This window comes from Narcine bancroftii, chromosome 5, assembly GCF_036971445.1.
Source record: "Narcine bancroftii isolate sNarBan1 chromosome 5, sNarBan1.hap1, whole genome shotgun sequence".
Classification (NCBI taxonomy): Eukaryota; Metazoa; Chordata; class Chondrichthyes; order Torpediniformes; family Narcinidae; genus Narcine; species Narcine bancroftii.
Genome location: NC_091473.1, coordinates 254,390,167 through 254,414,148, shown reverse-complemented (window position 1 = coordinate 254,414,148; position 23,982 = coordinate 254,390,167). Strand labels below are relative to the sequence as shown.

At 41.7% G+C, this 23,982-nt stretch overlaps 1 protein-coding gene across 5 annotated transcripts in view; it reads left to right on the top strand.

Moving 5' to 3' along the window:
- The window catches only part of LOC138765232 (cleavage and polyadenylation specificity factor subunit 6-like), a 65,539-nt gene extending 42,928 nt beyond the window's left edge, over positions 1-22,611 (top strand). For 3 of the 5 annotated variants that reach the window (XM_069942214.1, XM_069942219.1, XM_069942218.1), the window contains 3 exons: positions 3,982-4,079; positions 6,482-6,614; positions 7,667-12,464. In XM_069942214.1, coding sequence (XP_069798315.1) covers positions 3,982-4,079; positions 6,482-6,614; positions 7,667-8,030 — 595 coding nt within the window. In that variant the 3' untranslated portion in view covers positions 8,031-12,464. Of the gene's footprint in view, positions 1-3,981; positions 4,080-6,481; positions 6,615-7,666; positions 12,465-13,826 lie in introns of those variants that run through there. The other 2 variants (XM_069942216.1, XM_069942215.1) reach the window with 2 other exon arrangements.
- The last annotated feature ends 1,371 nt before the right edge of the window (positions 22,612-23,982 follow it).

The following is a 23,982-nucleotide window of genomic DNA, read 5'->3' as shown; positions in this document are numbered from 1 at the left end:
TACTCTGTCACACTATGTAGTAGTAGCGGGTGTCATTGTCGACAATCTTTCGAAGGTGGAACTGGGCCTTGGCCTGTTTGAACCACAATTATGGCTGAGACACCCAGAATGTTGGCAGCTTTAGTGAGATTTAGGAGAGCTGCTTGGTCCATCATCTTTGGGTCCATCTGCTGGTTGGACCTGTTGGGGTCACCAAGGTATCATGCAAAGTGTGGAGTAAGAACGACACAACAGTCGAGTTGAGGTCAAAGACTGATTTATTTTACTGCCAGCTCTGTTTATATTTACTCCATGCCTCTGACGACAGGAGTGACATCATCGCAGCGCTGGCCTCCAACTGACTGCCATTCCTGCTGTTTCCCGCCATGCGGGAGGTCACATGGGACGACTGCCGTTGGTCCCTGTGGGGTCCTCGTGATCACTGCATTCACCAGCCATTTTGAGAGCTGGGTTGCAACTTGTTTCGTCGGCCACTACACTGTAATAATTTTGAGTATCCCTATTAGATTTCCATCGACTGACCAACTTCTTCATACAATGGTTCACTTACAAATATTCCATATCTATTTTTACTTGGCATCTTCACGGTAGTATGCAAACTGTGTTAGCTGTGCTTTAGCAGCCTCACCAAATAGTAGAATTAAAATTGTATTGACCCTTTCCTTGTCTATTTCCACTTTATTTATGCCAAAGGGCATCACTTTGTATTAGTCTACATTAATTTACACCTGACTGGTCTCTGCTTGTATCCCAGGGCCAAGATCTAAAGGTTGTTGCAATTCGACTAGGTACCACAGTGTCAAATTGTACATAAATTATCATTGTATTTTCTCTGTCCATCCATATTTGACAAGAAAAACATTTTCAAAAGCCATCCCCTACTGATGTGCGCTACTTCCACAAAACAAACCTCTTTTGAACAAACTCCTCTCTGCCTAAGTCAATGATCTCTTGAGCTACCATTGTTTCAATGTGTTTGGTGCATTGTCAAGTCTCTTTGAATCTTCAATGTGTTCAGCAGCGTGTACGGCACTACTTTTCTCAGTTATTCAAAATAATTTAAAGGTGTGATCCGATATGAATAAATCTAACCTGGATTTTCCTTTCTTACCTCGTATTAAAAATGTGAATTAATTTGTCCTTGTCAAAATATTCTCCATTAGATTTTCCTCAACCAGCCAACTCAATTGGAGAGGGGGATCAACTAAAATCTGACTGAGGCCTGCTCCTCAAATTTTGTGTACCAGTCTGTTCTCCCTAAGGAAGGATATACTCATGATAGAGGGAGTGCAATGAAGATACACAAGGTAGTGATTGTGGGCTATGTCTCTTGAGATCAGAAGAATGAGTGCTGACCTCACTGAAACATGCAAAATTCTTGTAGAGTTATGGTTTAAGGCTTAATTTGTCTTGTTATACATAGTATAGTGAGGAGGGTACACTGCAAGTAGACTAATAGTTTATCTCTAGCATTCATACAGCAGTATAAAGAGCACAGTTTACAGAATAGAGGGCTGGGTAATATACAGTAGAAAGCAGAGTATAAGGAAGAGCAGATTAGAATGGTTTTACGTTATGAGAAAAAAGGGTAGATCGGAGATTGCAGGATTTCGCTGTGACCGATAAATGTTTTCCTTTCTCTCCGATTCGCAGCACCACGGGTTAAGTAACTAGAGTTTGGTGAATCTATGGGATTTTATACCCCTGAGAACTGTGGAAATGATTGCTGAATTCATTCAAGAAAGAATCTTTTTGTATCAGAATCAGGTTTAAGTCATGAATGTGTCACAAAATTTGTTGTTTTGCAGCAGCAGGATTGTGCATTGCAGGTCAAAAGTTGCTATAAAATACATTTCTGTAAGTACATTATTTAAAAATAAATAATTAGAACAAAAGAGAAAAAAGTGAAGTAGTGTCTATGGTTCATTGTCCATTCAAAAATCGGATGGCGGAGGGGAAGAAGCTGTCCTTGTGCCGCTGGGTGTTCATCTTTAGGCTCCTGTACCTCTTTCCCGATGGTAGCAGAGTGAAGAGGGCGTGGCCTGGGTGGTGGGTCCCTGAGGATAGAGGCTGCTTTCTTGAGACACTGCTTCTTGTAGATGTCCTCGATGGAGTGGAGATTGATGCCCATGATGGCACTGGCTGAGATTATAAACCTCTGTTGTCTTTTCCTGTCCTGTCTATTGGCACCTCCATACCAGACAGTGCTGCAACTAGCCAGAATGCTCTCCACGGTCCACCTGAGGAAATTTGCAAGTCTTTAATTACATATCAAAGCTCCTCAAATTCTTAACGGAATATGGCCGCTGGTGAGCCTTTTTCATGATTGCATCCACATGAAGGCCCCAGGTGTTAAGAAAATTAAAGTTGGCAGTTGAGTAAAATGGCATGGAGGTAAAACGACAGCCCTGATTTTAATGGTGGAGTGGGTGCAAGGGATCAAAAGACCCCTTTTGCTTATTGTACTCTTCATTTTTGAGCAGTGAAATGATATTTTCAATGTTGTCACTCTCTGGTTAGGTTCCTAGTTTTAATTTTGTTATCCATTCCACCTGACATGCATTGGTTTTTATACCCACTGCTTTAGATATTTCATTTTCCTGAACTTTGGTCCCTTGCCTAAAATGGTGGTTCCAGCTGCTGTTCCTTGTAGTTGGTGATACTTTCTACTTCAGGTTATACTATGTACAGTAAAATCCCCATTATCCGGAATTCAAGCAACTGGCAAAAAAATTGCGGAAAATAAACTCGGAAGTTTCAAATTAGTTCCCCCTAGAGGTCAGTCCACATATGAAGCAATGCACAATCTCAAGCAAATGGAAAATTCATATTGGTGTGGATACTGAGGGTGTACAATGAGATAGACAACAGACTCGCCAAGGCAAATAGCGCCTTTGGAAGACTACACAAAAGAGTCTGGAAAAACAACCAACTGAAAAACCTCACAAAGATAAGCGTATACAGAGCCGTTGTCATACCCACACTCCTGTTCGGCTCCGAATCATGGGTCCTCTACCGGCACCACCTACGGCTCCTAGAACGCTTCCACCAGCGTTGTCTCCGCTCCATCCTCAACATCCATTGGAGCGCTCACACCCCTAACGTCGAGGTACTCGAGATGGCAGAGGTCGACAGCATCGAGTCCACGCTGCTGAAGATCCAGCTGCGCTGGATGGGTCACGTCTCCAGAATGGAGGATCATCGCCTTCCCAAGATCGTATTATATGGCGAGCTCTCCACTGGCCACCGTGACAGAGGTGCACCAAAGAAAAGGTACAAGGACTGCCTAAAGAAATCTCTTGGTGCCTGCCACATTGACCACCGCCAGTGGGCTGATAACGCCTCAAACCGTGCATCTTGGCGCCTCACAGTTTGGCGGGCAGCAGCCTCCTTTGAAGAAGACCGCAGAGCCTACCTCACTGACAAAAGGCAAAGGAGGAAAAACCCAACACCCAACCCCAACCAACCAATTTTCCCTTGCAACCGCTGCAATCGTGTCTGCCTGTCCCGCATCGGACTGGTCAGCCACAAACGAGCCTGCAGCTGACGTGGACTTTTTACCCCCTCCATAAATCTTCGTCCGCGAAGCCAAGCCAAAGAAGAAGACTGTACATGAGAGAAACTAGTACATTCTTCCTCTCTGGTATACATATAGGCTTTGGCAAAGGGTGGAGGAACAATGACGTTTTGCTTTTCCATGTTTGTTTTCAATTTAAGTGCCATTGTTTTAGAACTAGACTATAATCTTGGCTGAATGTGGAGATCATGGAATATGCCATGTGCCCTTGTAGTCCTGTGATTCAGTGCATATCGCACTGTTTGTTCCTTGACCTGAAGAAGCTTAGGACGGCGTTTATTATAGAGATCATGTTTTCTAGCCCCCAGAGCTCTACTTAATCCGCACAATTTCAGTAACACTTGCTTTGCTGCAAATTGAACTCTCCTTTGAGTCTGGTTAAATTAAGCCTATTTCTTTCACAGGGCACCAGTATTTCAAGAGACCATGCAAAGCAAGAAGGCTTTCACAAAAGAACCTGATAGAAAAGAGACTGTTGTAGCCAGTAAAGATGAGAACAAAGGTAAGTCCTCAAACAACTAAATAGTAGGTCGAAGCAAATTGTTGTAGAAGCTGCAAAATTGTAAAAAAAAGGTGATACTTGGTGTGCAGCAGGCTGGGTAGCAGCTATGGAGAGAGAAGAAGGAAAACGTTTGGCCCAATAGTCTGTCATTGAAGTATTAATCTAGTGTTTTTAATGCAAATCTGTTTCCTATATGTAAGCTAAAGAAGACAAGCTCGAACTTGTGAAGACACGTGTATTATTTTCACTTCTGCATGTGTACATTTGAATAATCCTCTTGGGCCCACAAATATTCTCCGCCTTGCCTAATCTCGTTCATGTTTATTTTCTGATTGTACGTACACATACATAATCTAATGAAACAGTGTATCTCTGGACAGTGGTGCATACACAGATACACAATCAGTCTACAGACCAACAACATTAATACATAGTGATCCAAAATAAGTAAATACTGTATATTAAAATAAATCTTCCCACTGTAGCCATTCAGCTCAAGTGCTCTGCTTTTAATACTCTTTGTGAAAGAGGAGTCAAAAGATGTGACTGAGAGAAACTTTCACTTTGTTTCTATCTGAAATGGGCAACCTCTTAACTTTAAACAGCAACTTTAATTCTATATTCTCCCATGTGAGAACCCATCCTCTCAGTCATTCATTTAAACCTTGTTAGGCTTTTGTGTTTGAATCTGGTTCCTTCTTTGTCTTCAATAATGTAGTGAGTATACTTAATGCAGAAATTGGTAGATTCTTGATTAGCCAGGGCATCAAAAGTTATGGGGAGAAGGCTGGGCAGTGGGGGCTGAGTGGGGAAATTGATCAGCTCAAGATTGAATGGTGAGGCAGACATGATGGGTTAAATGGCCTATTTCTGCACCTATGTTTTATGGGTTTAAATCTGTCCTATCCAGCCAGCCCTTCCTCATTAGGCAGTCCACTCATTCCAGTAGCTGATACTGTCTTACAAGCTAGTTTTATTGGGCCAATTTTTCGGGTCACATTTGGGAGAGGGGGGTGGGTCGAACTTTTCACGGGTGATACTTTTGACTGCGGTAAGTATCTGTGTCGTTCAAGGCGTTGGGAGTCGGATGGCCAGGACTGGGTGGTAAGCCCGTGGTTGGTGGCGTTGGGTATTCGGATGGGCAGGTGGCCAGGGTCTAGGAGTGAGTCTGTGGCTGGGGTTTTGGGAGCTTGGATGGGTGGGTGGCTGGGGCGAGGGTTTGCGGTCAGGATGTTGAGAGCTCCGCTGGGCAGGTGGCCGGGGCAAGGATTGTGGTTGGGTTTTGGAGCTCCGGTGGATGTGCAGTTGGGGTGAGGATTGATGGTCAGGACGTTGGGAGCTAGGATTGGCGGGCGGTGGGGGTGCAGGGAGCTCTGGAGGGCCGATGCAGGGATTCAATGATGGGACATCAGGAGCTCAGATGGTTGGGCAGTTGGGGCCAAAAATAGGGGGGGGGGGGGGGTTAACTTTAACATGGGTCATTTGGAAAACACATGATTTTTAGGCCAAGAAAGTGGGGTGGCGGAGTGGGTTGACTATAACATGGGATCTTTGTGTGTGAATTAATACAAGGGATACCTTCTTGACTGTATCCCTGATCATTTACTAAATGCAGATGCATTTGTCCATGACTGTGATCAAGGATATTGCCATATAGTCCTCAGGAAGTCCTATCTTGACCCTCGACTGTACCATCATACGCTATGTAGTCATATAGTCCTCAGGAAGTCCTATCTTGACCCTCGACTGTACCATCATACGCTATGTAGTCATATAGTCCTCAGGAAGTCCTATCTTGACCCTCGACTGTACCATTATACGCTATGTGACACCACCATTATGATTCAAAACACATCTGGCAGCTTTTAATTGGCCATTCATTATGTGATTGGGCCATCAACCTAACCTCAACCTGACATATCCCTATTCCTGTCTTCACTTGCTCATGGAAGATGGGGGTAGGCAAAAACAATGTTGGTCTTGCTAGCCACATTCTCATCAACAAAACAAATTTGAAAAATGTGGAAATTCTTACTATTGATGCATTTATGAACTGCATTAAATAAATCTGCAATTTGTGTAGTTCTATCGCTAACTGTGTAGGTGGTTACTGAAAACTAGACCCTTCTTGCAGTGAAATGAACACTTGTGGGCAACCTATTAAATATGGATGAATAATAAGAATGAACTTCCAATGATAAACTTGTTTTGTTCATTTGTGATATTGCAGTGCTTTATACCCAGTGGGTTTATTTGTTTAAGTCGGTGGCAAGCATTTAAAACTCTTTGGTAATGAGTAAAATTTTGTTTCATATTGTGAAATTGTTGGTTTTCTCCATCTTTTTTCATTCAAGAAAAATAAATAGTTTTCAGTCAACTTTTTTCTTCCATCTCTGCTTCAGAAGATTTCGGGAGCCTCCTGAGACTTGTTTCTTTTGTTAAAAAGTCCAAAGCAGTTGCACAAGATACCGAGAAAGATTGCCCTCCAAATCATCGGCATGGTGGAGAATCGAAACAGTTTTCCTCAGGAATACGGTAATTTATTTTTCTTGAAGAATGCATATCAACTTGTTCATTACTTTTTTTTGTTTTTGTACTGAATTTTGCTGTTTGTTGTCTGATCAGCTAGAAGTTGATCCATTTCTTGCACGTTCATGAGTCTGACTATAAATGGCTCATAAATGTCACTGTTGCATTTGCTTCCAGCAAATGCCTGGCAGGATGTCACACTCACCTCCATTCTTCAAAAAAAGATTGCCTCGAACATCTCCCCCATCCCCTTGGATAAAATCTATGTCATATGATATTTGACCTTTCCACTTTGGGGGGAAAAACTCCAGTATTTTATGGGTGGGACAGTTGGCGTAGCAGTTAGGGCAATGATGTTACATTGCCAGCGATTGGGGCCAGTGTTCAATTCCTGCGGCCTGTAAGGAGTTTGTATGTTTTCCTCATGGCTCTAGTTTCCTCTGAAATGTACCAGGGTTGTAGGTCAATTGGGTGGCACAGACTTGTGGGCTGAACGGGCCTGTTACCGTGCTGTATGTCTAAATTAAAATAAGTATTAAATTTTAAAGAAATTGAAATTTAAATGTAATATTTCCACTAGGTTAGAAAGACACTGACCTACTGCCCTATTAGGTTTCCCATAATTTTATAAACTCCCCTCAGTATTCAGTTCTCTAGAGAAAACAGGCCAAGTTTGTCCGACCCTCTCTAGCTGATGCTCTTTAATCCAGGCCACATCCTGGTGCCTCGTGCATCCTGTGCAAAACCTTCATCCTTCATGTCATATGATGACTAGAACGGCTCACAATATTGCACATCGGGTCAAACCAAAGTTTTAGAGAGTGACATGATTCCCTGAAATTCATAGTCTGTGTGAAAAACGGAAGTCTGCAGACGTAATTGTTGTAAAAACAGGGAGATGCTGGAGGAACTCGTAGTGTCCATAGGAGGTAAAGATGCATTACTGATGTTTTTAATGAAGGCGTTCATGTCATACACCTTCTTTACCACTTGTTGGGGTATAGAAATGTAGTAAATGTTTTAGACTAATAAGTTTGGATTTTGTTATTCATAATAAGGGAGCATAAATATCCAAAGCAGAGAGAAAATTGGAGATCTGGTGAGAGAAGTGGATCTGTGAGAGAGCGTTCTAGGAGTCCGTGTTCCAGCGACAGTCACTATCAACAGAACAAAATGGACTATAAACAAGAGAGGCATCAAAGAATCCACTGTGAATATTCTCCTCGGCTGGATCATCGTTCAGAAAGATGCCGAAATCCAAGAGACAGCTTTGACGAAGAAAGAGCTTGTGACTCTATGAGATGTCCTCGAAATGTTGAATCCTGGCCTGTTCATTCTGAAAAGAGTGGAAAAGGACGAGATTACAGTGAAGAAAAATATTTTGGAATAAAACAAGAAAAGGACAGAGAATACCAGTTTTGATGGTATGTGTGTTGATTTTGCCTTTTTGGACATCAAATTATAAATAATAAAACCATTGGATATCTTGTAAATGTATATACCGACTGAATATCTTGTAACTAACTCTATGATGACCCAATCTAGCATCTTCCACACAGGATTCCAGCAGAATTGATTTTCAAATATAGTCTTTAAAGCCACGTAGCCAATAATGGCTCTTCTAGAAGAACAACTGTTTAAGATTGTTTTACATGTAAATTTTTTAATTTTTTTGGCTCTGTCCCTGTGTGCTGCCCAGGTCTTTAAATAAGAAGCAGGTCATTTAAATGTCATGTCTCGACCAACTGCAGATCAAGTTAATCTTGTTGCCTAGTGTACTCTGCACAGAAGCAAGCTATTCAGTTAACTTGACCACCATTTATACTTCACAAACCTCTGTCTTGGAAATCTATTACCGTGACCCTCTGGTTCCTTGTCCCTTAAATACTTGCTCAGTCTCCTCTTGCATCTCTACTATACACTTCCAAATCTCTCTCCATTTGTGAGTTCCACACTCCGACCGCTCTTTTGGTTTTGATTTTTCAAAACTACCCATTGAATTTCCTGAAGATGATCTTGTACTGTTGACCTCTAGTTGTGCTTTTCCCCACAGGTTAAAAAACATCACTGTTACATCAGCATTTCATAATTTTAAAGACTATTATTGGGTTACGTCTTCATCATCCTTTTCTCAAGGGAAAAGTAGTCCAGTCTGTTTGCCCTTTCCTGCTATGCATTTCCTCACATTCCTGGTAACCTTGTAAGCCTGTTTTGTACTTTTCCAGTGTCTTTAATCCTTTTTATAATATGACAGATCAGAAATGTACACTGTACTCGCAGCATAGCCTAACCAAGGTTCATGACAGGTTTAGTGCAACTTCACGATTTAAATCCCGTGCTTGTTGAAAAATACTATTGAGCTTGCTTGCGTTTTTTGTTTCATGATCTTGCTAAGCTGTGGTGCTCATTTTATTGAATAGTCTGTTGGAATTCCAGTCTTTTGCTCTACTCCCCTTCCAGACAAACTTTCTTGAAGTAATAAGTGATCTGTTTGCATTTGTTACCAGATGTACTGATTTGTATTTGTATATTTTGAACTTCAGTTTCCAATTTTCCCATTATACAAGCTTATGAATGACCTGCAGTCCTCCTCAGTATGGGATAGTTCCCTCACTTGCAAATTTAGAAATTGTTTTTGATTTCAAAATCTAACTTGCTAATGTAAATTGTGAATAGCAATGGTCCATGCAAGTTTCTTGTGGAATACTGCTACCTACCACCTTCCACTGTGAATAGCCACTGTTTGGACTTGCTCTGTTTTTAATCCTGAAGTTAAAGAGCAATCCACTCTACTATTTGTTCCTGATTCCTCCTCCTCTTAGTCTATTATGCAGCATTATATTGAAACTTTTTGGATGAAAGTTGAGGTAACTTGCATTTACTGTATTACTGTTGTTTACTCTGTTATCTCCAATTCAGTAAAAAAAAATCTTTTGATATAATTGCTAACTACACACTGCAATGATTTTCATTTTTAGATGTTCAATTCAATCCAAAAACATGCATTTTGTTATTTTACCTGTCGCTATGTTTGGTCGCATTAATGGATTGTAAAATTCTGGTGTGGATTTCGATCGATGATACGAGTCTCTTATTGTGAAATATTTAAACTGTTTGAGGTTGTGACTAGTGGCAAGAGGAAGAGGGAAATGCTGGGACACCTAGAGCTGATGATAAGCTTTGTGTTGGGGTGAATAGTGGTAGAAATGTAAGTAATGAACAATGCATGGAAGTTACACGACAGAAATGGCCATTCAGCTCAAGAGTTCACATCGGCATTTATCGAAATAAATGAATACAGTGTTTTTGCTGACCTGTTATCATCTAGCCAACAGTTAGAAATTTGATTTGGTTTTGCCCTTGCCATTAGGGTAAATCCTGAGCAATATGGTTAAGAAATGGAAGTTCTTTCTTTTTACCATTGTCTGTCTTGTGCTTAATTTTGTATCAGTGACCTTGTCGCAGAAACTCTTTTGAGATTTTATCTACTATTTCATCCTATTGTAATCATAAACACTTTTTAAATAATCACCTTTATGATCAACCTTTTGGGTCTCCTTGCATTTGTACTTCCGAGGGATCCGCCCTGTTCATTCTCCAAGCCTCACTTTCCATTGTTGGGGCTTTGGTGTTTTGAAATGACAACCGTATTCAACTGAAACTAATTATTGGTGTTTTGGCATTAAATGTGGCATTTAAGTTCTTATGAAAAGAGCTTTTGTCTTTTAAGATCTTCAACTTTAGGTGGTACTTTTTTAAAGTTTCAAAAAAACTGTAAATCTCATGCACTTCCCGTTTCTACAGCATGAAGCCAGATTCATTTGGTTTCATTAGGGTCCTGGAGAGAAACACCAAGGGACAGGCTCATTGTCTCACCATCCTGACCATTGGTCATTCATGCAAGAACCTCTTTTATTCTTCCCCTCCCCCTCCTCCATAACCCACTCCAGTCAACTGGCCCCCAGATTCTACTTCTTACCTGCACATGTGGGAATTTGGATAGAAAATCACAATAACTTGGAGTTGAACCTCACAGTTGCTGTGAGGCAGAAACTCTTACCAGCTGTGCCATTGTGTCCACAGTAAATGTGCTGTCTCACAGCTTCAATATATTCAACAGAAACTTTGCTGGTGTGAGATTTAAAAAAATACCAATGTAATTGCAGAAATTACATTTTTACACTTGACTACTTTGGATTCTTATCTGCTGCTTTTAGTAAATTTTCCTCTTTTTTAATCAATATCTCTCATAATTCCCTGGCTTTGAATGAATTGGTTGCCTTTGAATGAATTTTGATTTTTCTCAACGAGTTGCTTTGTTGCTCCCTTTAGGCCCACGGCCAAATCATGAATTTACAAAGTCATTCAATCTAATGGAATACAAAAACAAAATGCTGGAACAGCTCAGCAGGTAAAGCATCATCCATGGAGGTAAAGGATGAGATGCAGCATCAGGATGCTCGTTCCAGAATTCCAGTGTTCTGATTTTTGTTGTAAATTCCAGCATCTGCCGTCTTCTGTCTTGTCTTTAGCCTTGTGGAACATCCAATCCCAACTATTGTAGGAGAATTACCCTGAATGTGTTTATTGAACTCCTTTACCGATATTAATTCCAGTTTACGAAGCACTCTGTTATTCAGTAATCCTTTATCTTCTCAAACCTGTATGGTACCTTGACAGAGTACACTGTATGAGCCAAATGAAAGGCTATGTGCTTTGTGTTTCATGTTAAAGGATTACTTGTGGAAAGCTGTAAGCCTGTCTAGTCGATTATAGTGATACAGGCCTTTAAAATCATATGACTGAAACATTTACCAGTCTATTGTAAAATGTTCATTGCAGTGTAGAGAGTATTAGCTGGTCAGAGACTATGTAACTGTATTAGCTGATACAGTTACTGTAGATACTTTATAATTGATAATTTCAAGAAAATGTACCATGCTTCTGAAAGGAATTCCCACATTAAGAGGAGTGGATGTTCATTCCGGATAAAGCATATATTGGAAGGAATATTGGGGAAAGTGGTGGAAAATTTTAATTTACTGATAGTTTTTCCATTGAGACTCTTGCAGAGAACACTTTTTGACTGTTGGTTACAAAAATGTTCTGTGGGTATTTCCAGTTTGTAATTGTATTTTCATTCTTAAGTGACATGTTTGCAGAGTGCATTGCTCTCTACTTGGTATATTTTTGTTAACATCATCAATGTGTTCTCATAATATTTATGTGTTTTTGTTTATACTTGTATCAGTAGAATGACTGAAACAACTTTGTATGAGAAATGATGTGCATCTGTATAACTTGAATAAGAGTCAATAAGTATAAATTTGAATGTTTAATTGTTCAGCCACTAAGAGGAAATACATTGAGTTTGGAGAGTAATTAAATTCTGTAACTACTACTTCAGCTGTCATTTACTCAGTGTCAGGTACACGGTGAAATGGTTGGGAGCTAATTTGATTCGTTATTCTACTGATGACCCAACATGTTAACTCTCAAGCCATAATTACAAAAATCAGAGTTGATTTACAGCAAGAAAAGCTTGCCACGTAATGAACAGTGGCATGTTTAATGAATTAAGATGCTTTTGTTGATAGTTAAAGCTGCTAGTGATCTGCTGGGCTTTGAAGTTGGAAATGTATCCTCCAGCATTTCCCCATCACTGCGGTGTCATTGCATTTTGTTCTGGTTTGCTACAATTTTAAGTTGCATTGTGAGAAATGTATACTTGCTTTATAATTAATAGCTGGAGGCATTGGCGTTCACCCTTCCCATGTTGTTCCTAGTTGAAGTTATTATTCCTACCTCCAAGTTTATATAAACGTGTTAATAAATGTGAAATTTTAGAGGATAAAAGCTTGTTTAATTCGTGTAATTTTATTTCTTCATGCTTTAGTTTTTAGTCGTAAAGCAACATTGGTCTTCGTAAATCAAAGGATTGGAGTTGGGATGTTCTGGTCAAGTTGTATGAGTCATTCATGAGGCCAGATTTGGAGTAATGTGTGCAGGTTTGGCCACCTAACTACAGGAAAGATAAAATCTATAAAATTGAAAGAGCGCAGAGAAGATTTACTAGGATGTTGCCTGGACTTGAGGAACTGAGTTACAGGGAACGGTTAAACTAGTTAGGTGTTTATTCCCTGAAGCATCAGAGAACGAGGGGAGATTTGAGAGAGGTGTACAAGATTATGAGGGGAATAGCTAGAGTAAATGCAACTAGGCTTTTTTTGTTGAGGGGAGGTGAGGTACAAGCCAAAGGACATGAGATTGGGTGAAAGGGGAGACTTTTGGGGGAACTTTAGGGGGAATTTGAGTATGGAATGAGCTGCCAGCTGAAGTGGTGAATGAGGGCTCAGTTTTAACATTTAAGGAAAATTTGGACAGGTCCATAGATGGATGTAGGGTATGGAGGGCTATATGGGTGCAGGTCAGTGGGTCTGGGTAGGTAATAGTTTGGCACAGTCTAAAAGGGCCAAAGTGCTGTAATGTTCTATAGTTCTGGTGTTGAACGAGGAAGTATATTTTTCATTTTTCCCCAGAAGTAAATAGTGGCGCAGTTAGTGTAGTGGTTAGTGCAACACTATTACCGTATCAGCGACCTCGGTTCGAATCTGGTGCTGTTTGTAAGGAGTTTGTACTTTCTCCCCGTGGATTCTTCCGGGTGCTCCGCTTTCTTACCACTTCAAAACATGGGGTTGTAGGTTAATTGGTTGTAATTGGGCAGCGTGGGTTTCAGTGGATGGAACCAATTTCTACCCTGTGGTTTTAAAAAAAAAAGGTCTTATCGGTACTAAACCTGATTAATGAGAATGATTAATCAACACGGCTGTGGAAAAATAAAGAGCAAAAGTATCTTGCTGTTTGTGAAACTATCAATTAATCAGTAGGTTAGGCAGGCACCTCAGAGAGAAATGGTTTCCCTAGGTAGGAACATCACTTTGCCGTCATTCTCTGTCTCATCATTGAATCTCTCTCTCACTCACTCACTCACAGAAATGGAACCTGGCTTGCTGAGTATACCCAGTATCTTCTATTTTATTTTTGCGTACCGACCACTCATTATGCTGATTTGAGTATCACAAGAATGTCTTTTGCTCTTCCTATATCCTTTATGCTCATCTCACTGTCGCAGGTTATCTTCGTCCATGTGCACGCCTTGCACAACAGGGCAGCGTGTTTCAAGAACCACATATTAACTCAATGCAACTCTTTTTGCAGAAGCTTCTATCAAGAAAGAGAAGAACCAGAAGGGCAGTCTCCATCCAGAGCCTCTGGCAGACAGAGGAAGAAGTCTCAATAGTAATGATGGCAACAAACATAATGACAAGACTGGAATTTGTATTCACCAGAGTGTCTTTTTACTTTGGCAATCATTCAAAGATGTTGTGTTGCTGCGTCATACCCTGATCCTTCCATGTTGGACCTTTCTCTGGTATGTTCTCATCACAAAGGACCTTCAGGAAAAGATCTTGATGAAACCAGTCATCTGAAAGATGCTTTCGTTTCTGCCTTGGGGACACCCAGTGCGACATCTTTGTTGAAGTAGTTGGGCCTTTGGGAGACTTCCTAGGTTGCCTGACAGCATAGATGTTAACGTTGAAGAGCATGCCGAAAAAGGAGATGGTCTGATGTTGGGAGTGCGAGGAAAGATACACCGACAAGCAGTCAAAGATCTCTCCAGAGTCACTGAAAAGGGTAGTCATTGGGGCTCTGGATGAGGAGAAAGGATTCCATCTGGGCCCCCAAATGAGTGAATGGCATCTAGGGGGTGAGCCTGGGACACCGGGATTCACTGCTAAACTCTCCGGAGGTGTCGTGGGCCCATCAGCGAGACACCGAGGAAGGAGGGTGCCCACTTGATGACCCAGAAGATGCTATCACTCACTTGCCAACCCCACAGAGACCAGGCAGCGTCTCAGGAGTGCAATAAGGGATATTAACACCTACTACATAATATACCTGCATCAGTTATTGTGGATTATATTGGTTAGGCTATGTTGGATTGGCACAGCAGATTTGATGGTATAAAGCAGTGTGTTTCCAGCTTGTGTAGCTGTCTTAATAGTATGAGTGGTTGTGAAGTATACCATAGATATACAGTTACATCTTGTTATTGCTGTAGCCTCACTGCTCGCACAGGCTTATGTGGCAACAGTTCTTGAAATTCATTTGCCATATCTAGTACAGTGAGGATTCTTCTGCAAGCAGTCTTTACAGGTTAGTTCTAATATTCATATAGTAGAAGTAGAAGACTCTTTAGAGTAGAAAGTACAAGAGCATAGTCTATAGAATATAGGATTAGAATGGGAAAAGAAATTAGTACTAAGCAAGGGCATTGTTGTGGGGTTCATTCAGGAACCTGAGGGCTTCAGAGAAGAAACAGTTTTTAAACCTGTGGTGCATGTTCTCACACTTTTGATTCTTCTCCCAATGGAAGGAGGGATAAGAGGGTGTGCCAGGGGTATGATGGGTCCTTCAGTGTGTTGACTGCCTTACCTAGGTAGCAGGAGATGTAGATGGAAGTGAAGGTGAGGAAGTTGATGTGATGCTTTAATGGCGACATACAGCAGAGAAATAGCCCGACAAGCCCGAGCCTCCCAAATTCCCCAATTAACCTACAATGCTGGTACGTTTTGAAGTGTGGGAGGAAACCCATGTAGATATGGAGGCACCGTGCCGGATTTGAACTTGGAACACAGTAGCGCTGAGCTAATCACTGTGCTGCTCTGTTTTGAGGTGCATTCAATATTCTCTGCAACTTGCAATGATCCCGATCAGAGCCGCTCCTGTATCTTTAATATGTGACGATTCGACAAGTGTGCAAGTTGTTGAGGGACAAGGGCGAAATGCCGAGCCTCCACAGGGTTGTCGGGAAGTACAGGCATGAGTGTGCTTTCTTCACTGGTGTCAATGTGCTTGCCCAGATCAAGTTATTGGAGATGTTTGTCCATAAGAACTAGAAGTCATCTCGTTCATCAACGATTCGGGCAGGAGTGTGGTCCCTACCCTTTTTCCTGAAGTCAGTAATTATCTTTCGCCTTCGTAATGTTGAGAGAGAGAGAGTTTGTTATCTTGGCACCACACCACTGGACTGTCCACCAAATTGGTGCTGTTCATCTTTGCATCGTCTGCCATCTTAGATTAGCTGCTGCTCCACGCAGGTTATCACCATGTGCTTGCAATACCCATGTCTGCTGTTGACCATCACTTTAATGGAGCTGCCTCTGACCGTCCTGGATAAAAGTCCTTCTTGCTCGCCGCTTAACCAATGGACATTCTTCTACAGTCTTCATGGGCTTATGTCATCAGCAAATAGCAAAACACAAGTCTGGAGACACTGTGGTTGAAGTAACTCAAGGTCAAACAGTGCACTGCAGTTAGCAAAGATAGAGGTACATAACCAGCGTCTTGGATTTCAGATTTCTCGTCAGAGTGCATTACATGACATCACGTACTCCCCCGAGATTCTTTTTCTGTGGGCGATGCCAAATCACCACTTACTGGTTGTGCAAATAAAAACGGCACAATGTACACACGTAAACTCATAAGGAACTGTAACCAATTGTGCAATCCAGAGAGAAGAAAAACAAATAAAGTGCCCAAGTAAATGTCTGTAAATGAGCCCCTGATTGAGGTGGTGGTTGGTTGAGCGCATGCCTACATTTTGCTCACACCTTGAAGAGCTCAAACCCGAAAAGTGGGTTACCTATCTTTAGCTTTGCTACATAAAGTACACTGTTTGACCTGCTGAGTTTCTCCAGCGCTGTGCTTTTACTTTTGTTAGCAGTATCGATACCTTGTTTCCCTTCCAAGAACCCATTTATTCTCATTGCTTCCTGTCCTTTAACCAATTCTATGTCTGACATTGTACTCCTTGCCCTTCCTGAACCTATTTTTAAGCTACCAAATGAGTTTTTTTAATGTCTTCTGAAATGTCTGAAGATATGAATGAAAGGGCTTTAGGAAGTATTTGAAGGACTATTTTAAACAAAATCCCCAAAAGGGCTACCACAAATAAGATGACAAAGAACACACATGGGATACTTGCCTTCATTAGCAGGACATGAAAGATGATGGGAGGGAGACAAACGGCATGGTAACAGGCCCTTTTGGCTCAAGGGCCCTTACATCTAGGATGGTAAGAAACGCGGGTGCCTGGTGCAAACCCATACAGACGTGGGGAGAATGTACAAACTCCTTTCCGAGAGTGCCGGCTTATGTGGGACACCTACTAGGTTGCCTGACAGCTTAGATGTTAACGTTGAAGAGCCTGGCTCGCTGGCGCTGTAACAGCATTGCACTAACCGCCACACAAATTGCTAAGCTAACTGTTCCATCTGTTCTGGTACAGTTTGATAACAGCACTATAAGAAAGGATATGATTACAGAGCGGATTCTCCAGGAGCCTGTCTCCGATGAAATGTTTTGGTTCTGAGCATAGGTAGGGCTTGTTTTCTTTCGAGCAGAGGAGCCTGAGGTTAGAGGAACACAATTAGGGGGTGTAGAGTTAACGATGCGTTGATGATGAGAAACCATTGCTAATAGCAGAGGTGTTTGAAATGAGGGAAAATCAAGCGGGTAAGGAATAAGAGGTTGAGAGAGTATCTGAGAAAGAACTTGTTTACTCACGGTGCCTGGAGTGTACTGCCTTGAGTGATTAATGGAGGCAGAGATTTTCACGGTGTTTATAAATCCAGATGAACAGTAAATGGTTATGGCATAAAGGCTAAGGAACTGATACAGAGAAATGTGGTAACATGATGGGTGATGGCGGAGCTGGTGGACTGAATGTCCCGTTTCTGTGCTTTAAAGTCTAAGATATCTCATCTACAGCCTCTGCCTTGTCTAACCTAACAGTTAAAAGGTAAAAGATCACTCTCAATGGTAAAAAAAAAATTGGGGACTCCACTTATTCTTTAAAATTGGTTTATCCTCAATGAGTCAGAAATGATCTTAGCTTGGCTTTTGCCACAGGGAAGGAATGGGTTCGTATGCGAGGCCCTTCTGGGTTCTATAGATCTTTGATTGTCATGAGAATTGAAGCTCCCTACTTGTACTTTCTGAAAAAGAAAATGATTTGGGGTGTTTTGCACGGTTCTCTTCATTAAAGATCCACAGTTGGAGATTGTAATAGAGCAGTTATTCTCTCAAATGGACCCGGCCTGCAGTTAAACTGGAGACTGGACAACCTGTAGTATGCTTACATAAATAACATGTGGTACTTCTGAAATACGTCCCTATTGACTGCAGGGTCTTTGAATAGGATATAACCATATAGCAATTACAGCACAGAAACAAGCCAGTTTGGCCCTTCTAGTCCATGCCGAACACCTCCCACCTAGTCCTATTGACCCGTACCTGGCCCATAACCTTCCATACCTCTCTCGTCCATATACCTATCCAACTTTTCCTCAAATACTAAATTCAAGCCCACATCTACCACTTTGGCCGAAAGCTCATTCCAGACCCCCACCAACTTCTGAGTGAAGAAATTTCCCCTCATGCTTCCCCTAAACTTTTCCCCCTTCAATCTCAATCCATGTCCTCTTCTTTGAATCTCCTCCACTTTCAATGGAAAAAAAACCTATCCACATTTACTCCATCTGTCCCTCTCATAATTTTAAAGACTTCTATCCAATCATCCCTTGATCTTCTAAGCTCCAGGGAACAAAGTCCCAGCCTGCATAACCTTTCCCCGTAACTCAAACCCTGAAACCCAGGTAACATTCCGGTAAATCTTTTCTGCACTCCCTCTATCTTGTTGATATCTTTCGTATAATTTGGCATTCAAAACTGCACACAATATTCCAAATTTGGCCATACCAATTCCCTATACAAATTCAACATGACATTCCATCTCCTGTTCTCAATATTCTGATTTATGAAGGCCAACGTACCAAATGCTTGCTTCACCACCCTATCTACATGTGTCTCCACCTTCAGGGAATTATGCACCAGAATTCCTAAATCCTTTGCACTCCTCAGTTGTCTACCATTTAACATGGATGACCATTGCTGATTAGTCCTACCAAAATGTAGCTCCTCATACTTATTAAACTCCATCTGCTATCTTTCAGGCCACTCTTCTAACTATCCTGTATCCCTATGCCAGCTTTGAAAACCTTCATCACTGTTCACACACCACCAGTCTTAGTATCATCTGTATACTTACTAATCCACTTTACCACCCCATCATCCAGATCATTAATATATATGACAAATAACAATGGACCCAGTACCGATCCCTGAGGCACTCCACTAGTCACTGACCTCCCAATTTGACCAACAATTTTCCACCACTACTCTCTGGCATCTCCCATCCAATCATTGTTGAATCCAGTTCACTACTTCAACGTTAATACCTAATGATTGAACCTTCATAAACAACATCTTATGTGGATCCTTGTCAAAGGCCTTACTAAAGCCCATATAGACAATATCCAGAATCTTCCCGTCATCAACCTTAGTAAACTTGAGAAACTATAAGATTAGTTAAACATGATCTACATGATCTCAAAACCATCTTGGCTACACCTAATCAGTCCCTGTCTATCCAAATAATTGTATATTCCATCTCTAAGAACACTCTCCATTAATTTATCCACCACAAAACAGACATCAGACTCACAGGCCTATACTTTTAGAACCTTTTTTAAATAATGGAACAACATGAGCTACCCTCCAATTCTTCGGCACCTCTCCCGTGGCCAGTGACATTTTAAATATTTCTTTCAATGCCCCTACTTGCACTGAATAAACTTAACAGTTTCTACACTAACCTCCCTCAAGGTCCTAGGGAATATTTTGTTAGGACCCGGAGAGTTATCCACTTTGATTCTCTTTAAGATAGCCAGTACTACCTCCTCATTAATCTGTATATTTCCATGATCTCACTAACTTTACTTACTTCACCTGACTCAATATTCCTTTCCTTAGTAAATACTGATCTAGCAAACCTGTCTGCCAGGTTATTGCCCCAACCCCCCCCCACCCCCCACCTCCAGTTCAGGTGCAGCCCATGCTTTTTGTTGAGGTCAGACCTTCCCCAGAAGAGTTCCCAATGATCCACAAATCAACCCTTGTGCCCCAGCTCTTTAGCTGCACATTTATCCGCCACATATACCTATTCCTGTCCTCTCTAGCGCATGGCACAGGCAGCAATCCCAAGATTACCACCTTTGACGTCTTGCTTTTTAACATTCCCTAACTCCCTATATTCTTCCTTCAGGACGTCATCCCCACGTCTATATACGTCATTGGCCCCCTCATGGACCACGACATCTGGCTGCTCGCCCTCCCTCTCCAGAATGCTCTGTACTCGATAAGAGACATCCCTGACCCCGGCATCTGGGAGTCAGTATACCAACTGGAAGCTCAATCTCGTCCAGCAAGCCTCCTATTTGTCTAACCAATGAGTCCCCAATCACTATCGCTCCTCTCTTCTTCCCCCTGAGTCAGGGAGCCAGCCTCTGAACCAAAGACATGGCCACCTCATCTTGTCACTTGAAGGTCCCCATCAACAGTATCTAAAGTGTTATACATGTTGTGAATGGGAACAGCCACAGAGTTACTCTGCCCTGTCTGCATCTTCCCCTTTCCTCTCCTGACAGTCACCCAGCTACCTGTCTGACACTCCTGTTTGCCACTATCTCTCCTTGCCCAAGATCTGCAGTTCATCCAACTCCTGCTCCAGTTCGCTAACTCTGGTTGTAAGGAACTACTGATGAATGCACCTTCTCCAGGTGTAATTATCAGGGACAAGTATGCTGTCCCAAATTTCCCACAACCAGAGCAACCCACTGCCCTAGCCAACTCCATTTTCTAACTTTAATTAAAGGATCACCTGGCCTTACCTCTCCGGTAGCAAGCAAGCTAGCTCTTTCTCAGCCTCTTCTCGCTGAAGCCTCTTGAGCCAAAGCCTCAAAGCTCCACTCCCTCCCTGTTCCATTCCCTCCCTGTTTCACTCCTTCAGCTACCCTTCTCTTTATTGGTCCTTGCCAATTATTAGATAAACCCTGGTCTAATTACATATGGCCCATTTTCAAATGGGATAATTACAGTAAACTTCCATGTTTGTCTTATACACATCCAACAACCTGGCTTCCACAGCCGCCCATGGTAGTAAATTCCAGAGGTTCACCACTCCCAGGCTGAAGAAATTCCTCCACGTCTCTGTTTTAAATGGGTGCCCTTTAATCCTGAAGTTGTGCCGTCTTGTCCTTAATTCCCCGACCATGGGAAACAACTTTGCCACATCTACACTTTTAATGACCTTGCTGAACACATTCCAGACAGGAGCTGTGAATGCCAGCATCTATTACAGATGACTTTGTCTTTAACAGCCAACAATTGCAAAGGTTGGACTTTGTGGTGTGGGTGGTTGTGTGGCTGGAAGGGAGAGGGATGGGGAGAACCCTGGTACCTCTGGTATCTGGCACCTATGGGGATTGGTAGATGCCGGATAAGCAAGTTTTCCAATTGCTTGAGACTTACTCTAACAATGCCTAACTAATAAACCTTCATTAAGAATAAACAGTTTAAAAGACAAAAATACTTTACTGTACTTGCACTGAATAAACTTAACGCATGAATGTATAAACCATAAAGCATCTTACTTTATTTTCTGTCACATTCTTTGAAAACATTTAACTGTTGCTTCATCTGCAGGTTCCTCCCCCTCCAATGAGCCACCTGAAAGACCAACAATAACATTATAGCTAATTAACCCCCTCTCCCCAAGTTTACAGATAAAGTCTTACATTATAGTATACTAAAGTCACAGATAAGCCTTTTTACAGATAAAGTCTTAATATACTTAATAATATTAGGCAGAAGCCTAATAGCCTGAATACGCCTGAGATTATCTGATTTTGGAAGCTAAGCAAGCTTAAGTCTGGTCAGTACTTGGATGAGAAACCGCTTAGAAACTACAGTGCTGTAGGTTTCTGTGAGTGGCGCTGGACAAAAAAGCGACTTTGTCTGCCTTACAGTTTCTTTCTTTGGCTTGACTTCGCGGATGAAGATTTATGGAGGGGGTAAAGTAGTTCAAAAGTTAAAGAATTTCATGTGTGTTACATTCTGAATGTAGTATCTCGTGACAACAATGGAACCTTTACTTTTAACGATAAAGACTTACTAAGCAGGGATCAGGAGATATTTTAAGAGAGACACCCCAATGGTAAGCACTATTAACCAGCTCTATTTATTTAGACATACAGCACGATAACAAGCCATTTCAGCCCACGAGTCCATGCCACCCAATTTGCACCCAATTAACCTACACCACCCCCCCCCCCCCCAGTACATTTCGAACCGGAATCCCCGGGAAAATCCATACAGACACGGGTTGAACATACAAACACCTTGGGATTTGAAACCTAGTCGCTGGCGCTGTAAAAATGTTGTGCTAACCGCTTCGCCAACCATGTCAAGTCTTCATTCTGAGCAACGTCATTGGTGTTTCACACAACTTTATTCAAACAGCTGCTACGAGCAAAGCCCGACCAAGGGTGAATATTTCCTCTCATCTTCACCAAAGGTTTATATGTTACTTCAGAGAGCATTTACTTTTACAATTTTAAACTTTTATTTACATTTTTATTTCTGCTTTTTTTTTTTAATTTTTATTTATTTTCCTCTTTTTTTTGTCGGTTGCTTGAGGTTGTCAGTTGCTTGAATGTTACTATATACTGCAATCACCATACGTGGATCCCTGACAAAGGCAGCACTACTCAGGACCTCAAATTACTTTTGAGAATAATGCAAGTTTCATGATTTTATTCCAAATGATCAAAGGTGTATGACACTGGTGGCTAGCCCTGTCACATGTAGCCGTTCATTGCCTGCAGCAACTGTTTTTAAAAAATCCCTGAATATTTAATAGGCTTAAGATAATTTCAGACGTTGTTGAAATAGTACTGTGTTTCATAAAAGGGGTCTCTGAAGGAGGAGAGCTGGGTTAGCATGTTCTCCCCATCCCTCTCCCTTCCAGCCACACAACCACCCACACCACAAAGTCCAACCTTTGCAATTGTTGGCTGTTAAAGACAAAGTCATCTGTAATAGATGCTGGCATTCACAGCTCCTGTCTGGAATGTGTTCAGCAAGGTCATTAAAAGTGTAGATGTGGCAAAGTTGTTTCCCATGGTCGGGGAATTAAGGACAAGAAGGCACAACTTCAGGATTAAAGGGCACCCATTTAAAACAGAGACGTGGAGGAATTTCTTCAGCCTGGGAGTGGTGAACCTCTGGAATTTACTACCATGGGCGGCTGTGGAAGCCAGGTTGTTGGGTGTGTATAAGACAAACATGGAAGTTTACTGTAGTTATCCCATTTGAAAATGGGTCATATGTAATTAGACCAGGGTTTATCTAATAATTGGCAAGGACCAATAAAGAGAAGGGTAGCTGAAGGAGTGAAACAGGGAGGGAATGGAACAGGGAGGGAGTGGAGCTTTGAGGCTTTGGCTCAAGAGGCTTCAGCGAGAAGAGGCTGAGAAAGAGCGAGCTTGCTTGCTACCAGAGAGGTAAGGCATGATGCCAACTCCAGTAAATTCCATTTTCTCATTGTTAGCAATGAATCAATGTTAGTAATGATCCAGTAGAATTGTTTTGTCTATGCTCTGTCCATATCTCTGTAAAATATTCAGTTGTTTTGACAAGCAATTGGGCAAAATTTGGAGGAGCTCCATTAAATGAAGTCATCTTGGAAAATTTCTACAGATGTGTGGTGAAACGTGTGCTGACCGGCTGCATCACGGTCTTGTGAATCTCAGAGTGGAAATTCCTGCAAAAGGTAGTGGACACAGCTCTGGACATCAAAGGTAAAAACCTTCCCGACATTGAGCACATCTACAGGGAACGGTGCCGTCGGAGAGCAGCAGCAATCATCAAGGATCCAGCCCACCCAGCACACGCTCTGTTCTCGCTGCTGCCATCAGGAGAGAAGTCTCGGTGCCACAAGACTCACAGGTTCAGGATCAGCTATTACCCCTCCACCATCAGACTCCTCAATGACAAACTCAATTAGGGACTCTTACCTTGCAAAGGTGGATGATGTTTTGTTTTGTGTGTATATTATTGGTTTTTGAGGGGGTGGGAAGGGAGGGGAGGGATGAAGGTGGGGGGAAGAGGGGAGGAGGAAAAAAGGAAATGCCACTGTATACTCAATGAAGATCATTTGTATATATTGTTATTGACATGGTTCATAGTGCAATAAACAAAAAATTACAAGAAAAGGACTTTTACATTGCACATTATTCATTACTGAATATTTATTCTCTATTTTTATTGAATACAGTTTTTTGTATTCCCCATAAGTAAAAATTCTGCCTGACCCACAGGAAAAAGAATCTCAGGGTTGTATGTGCTGTCA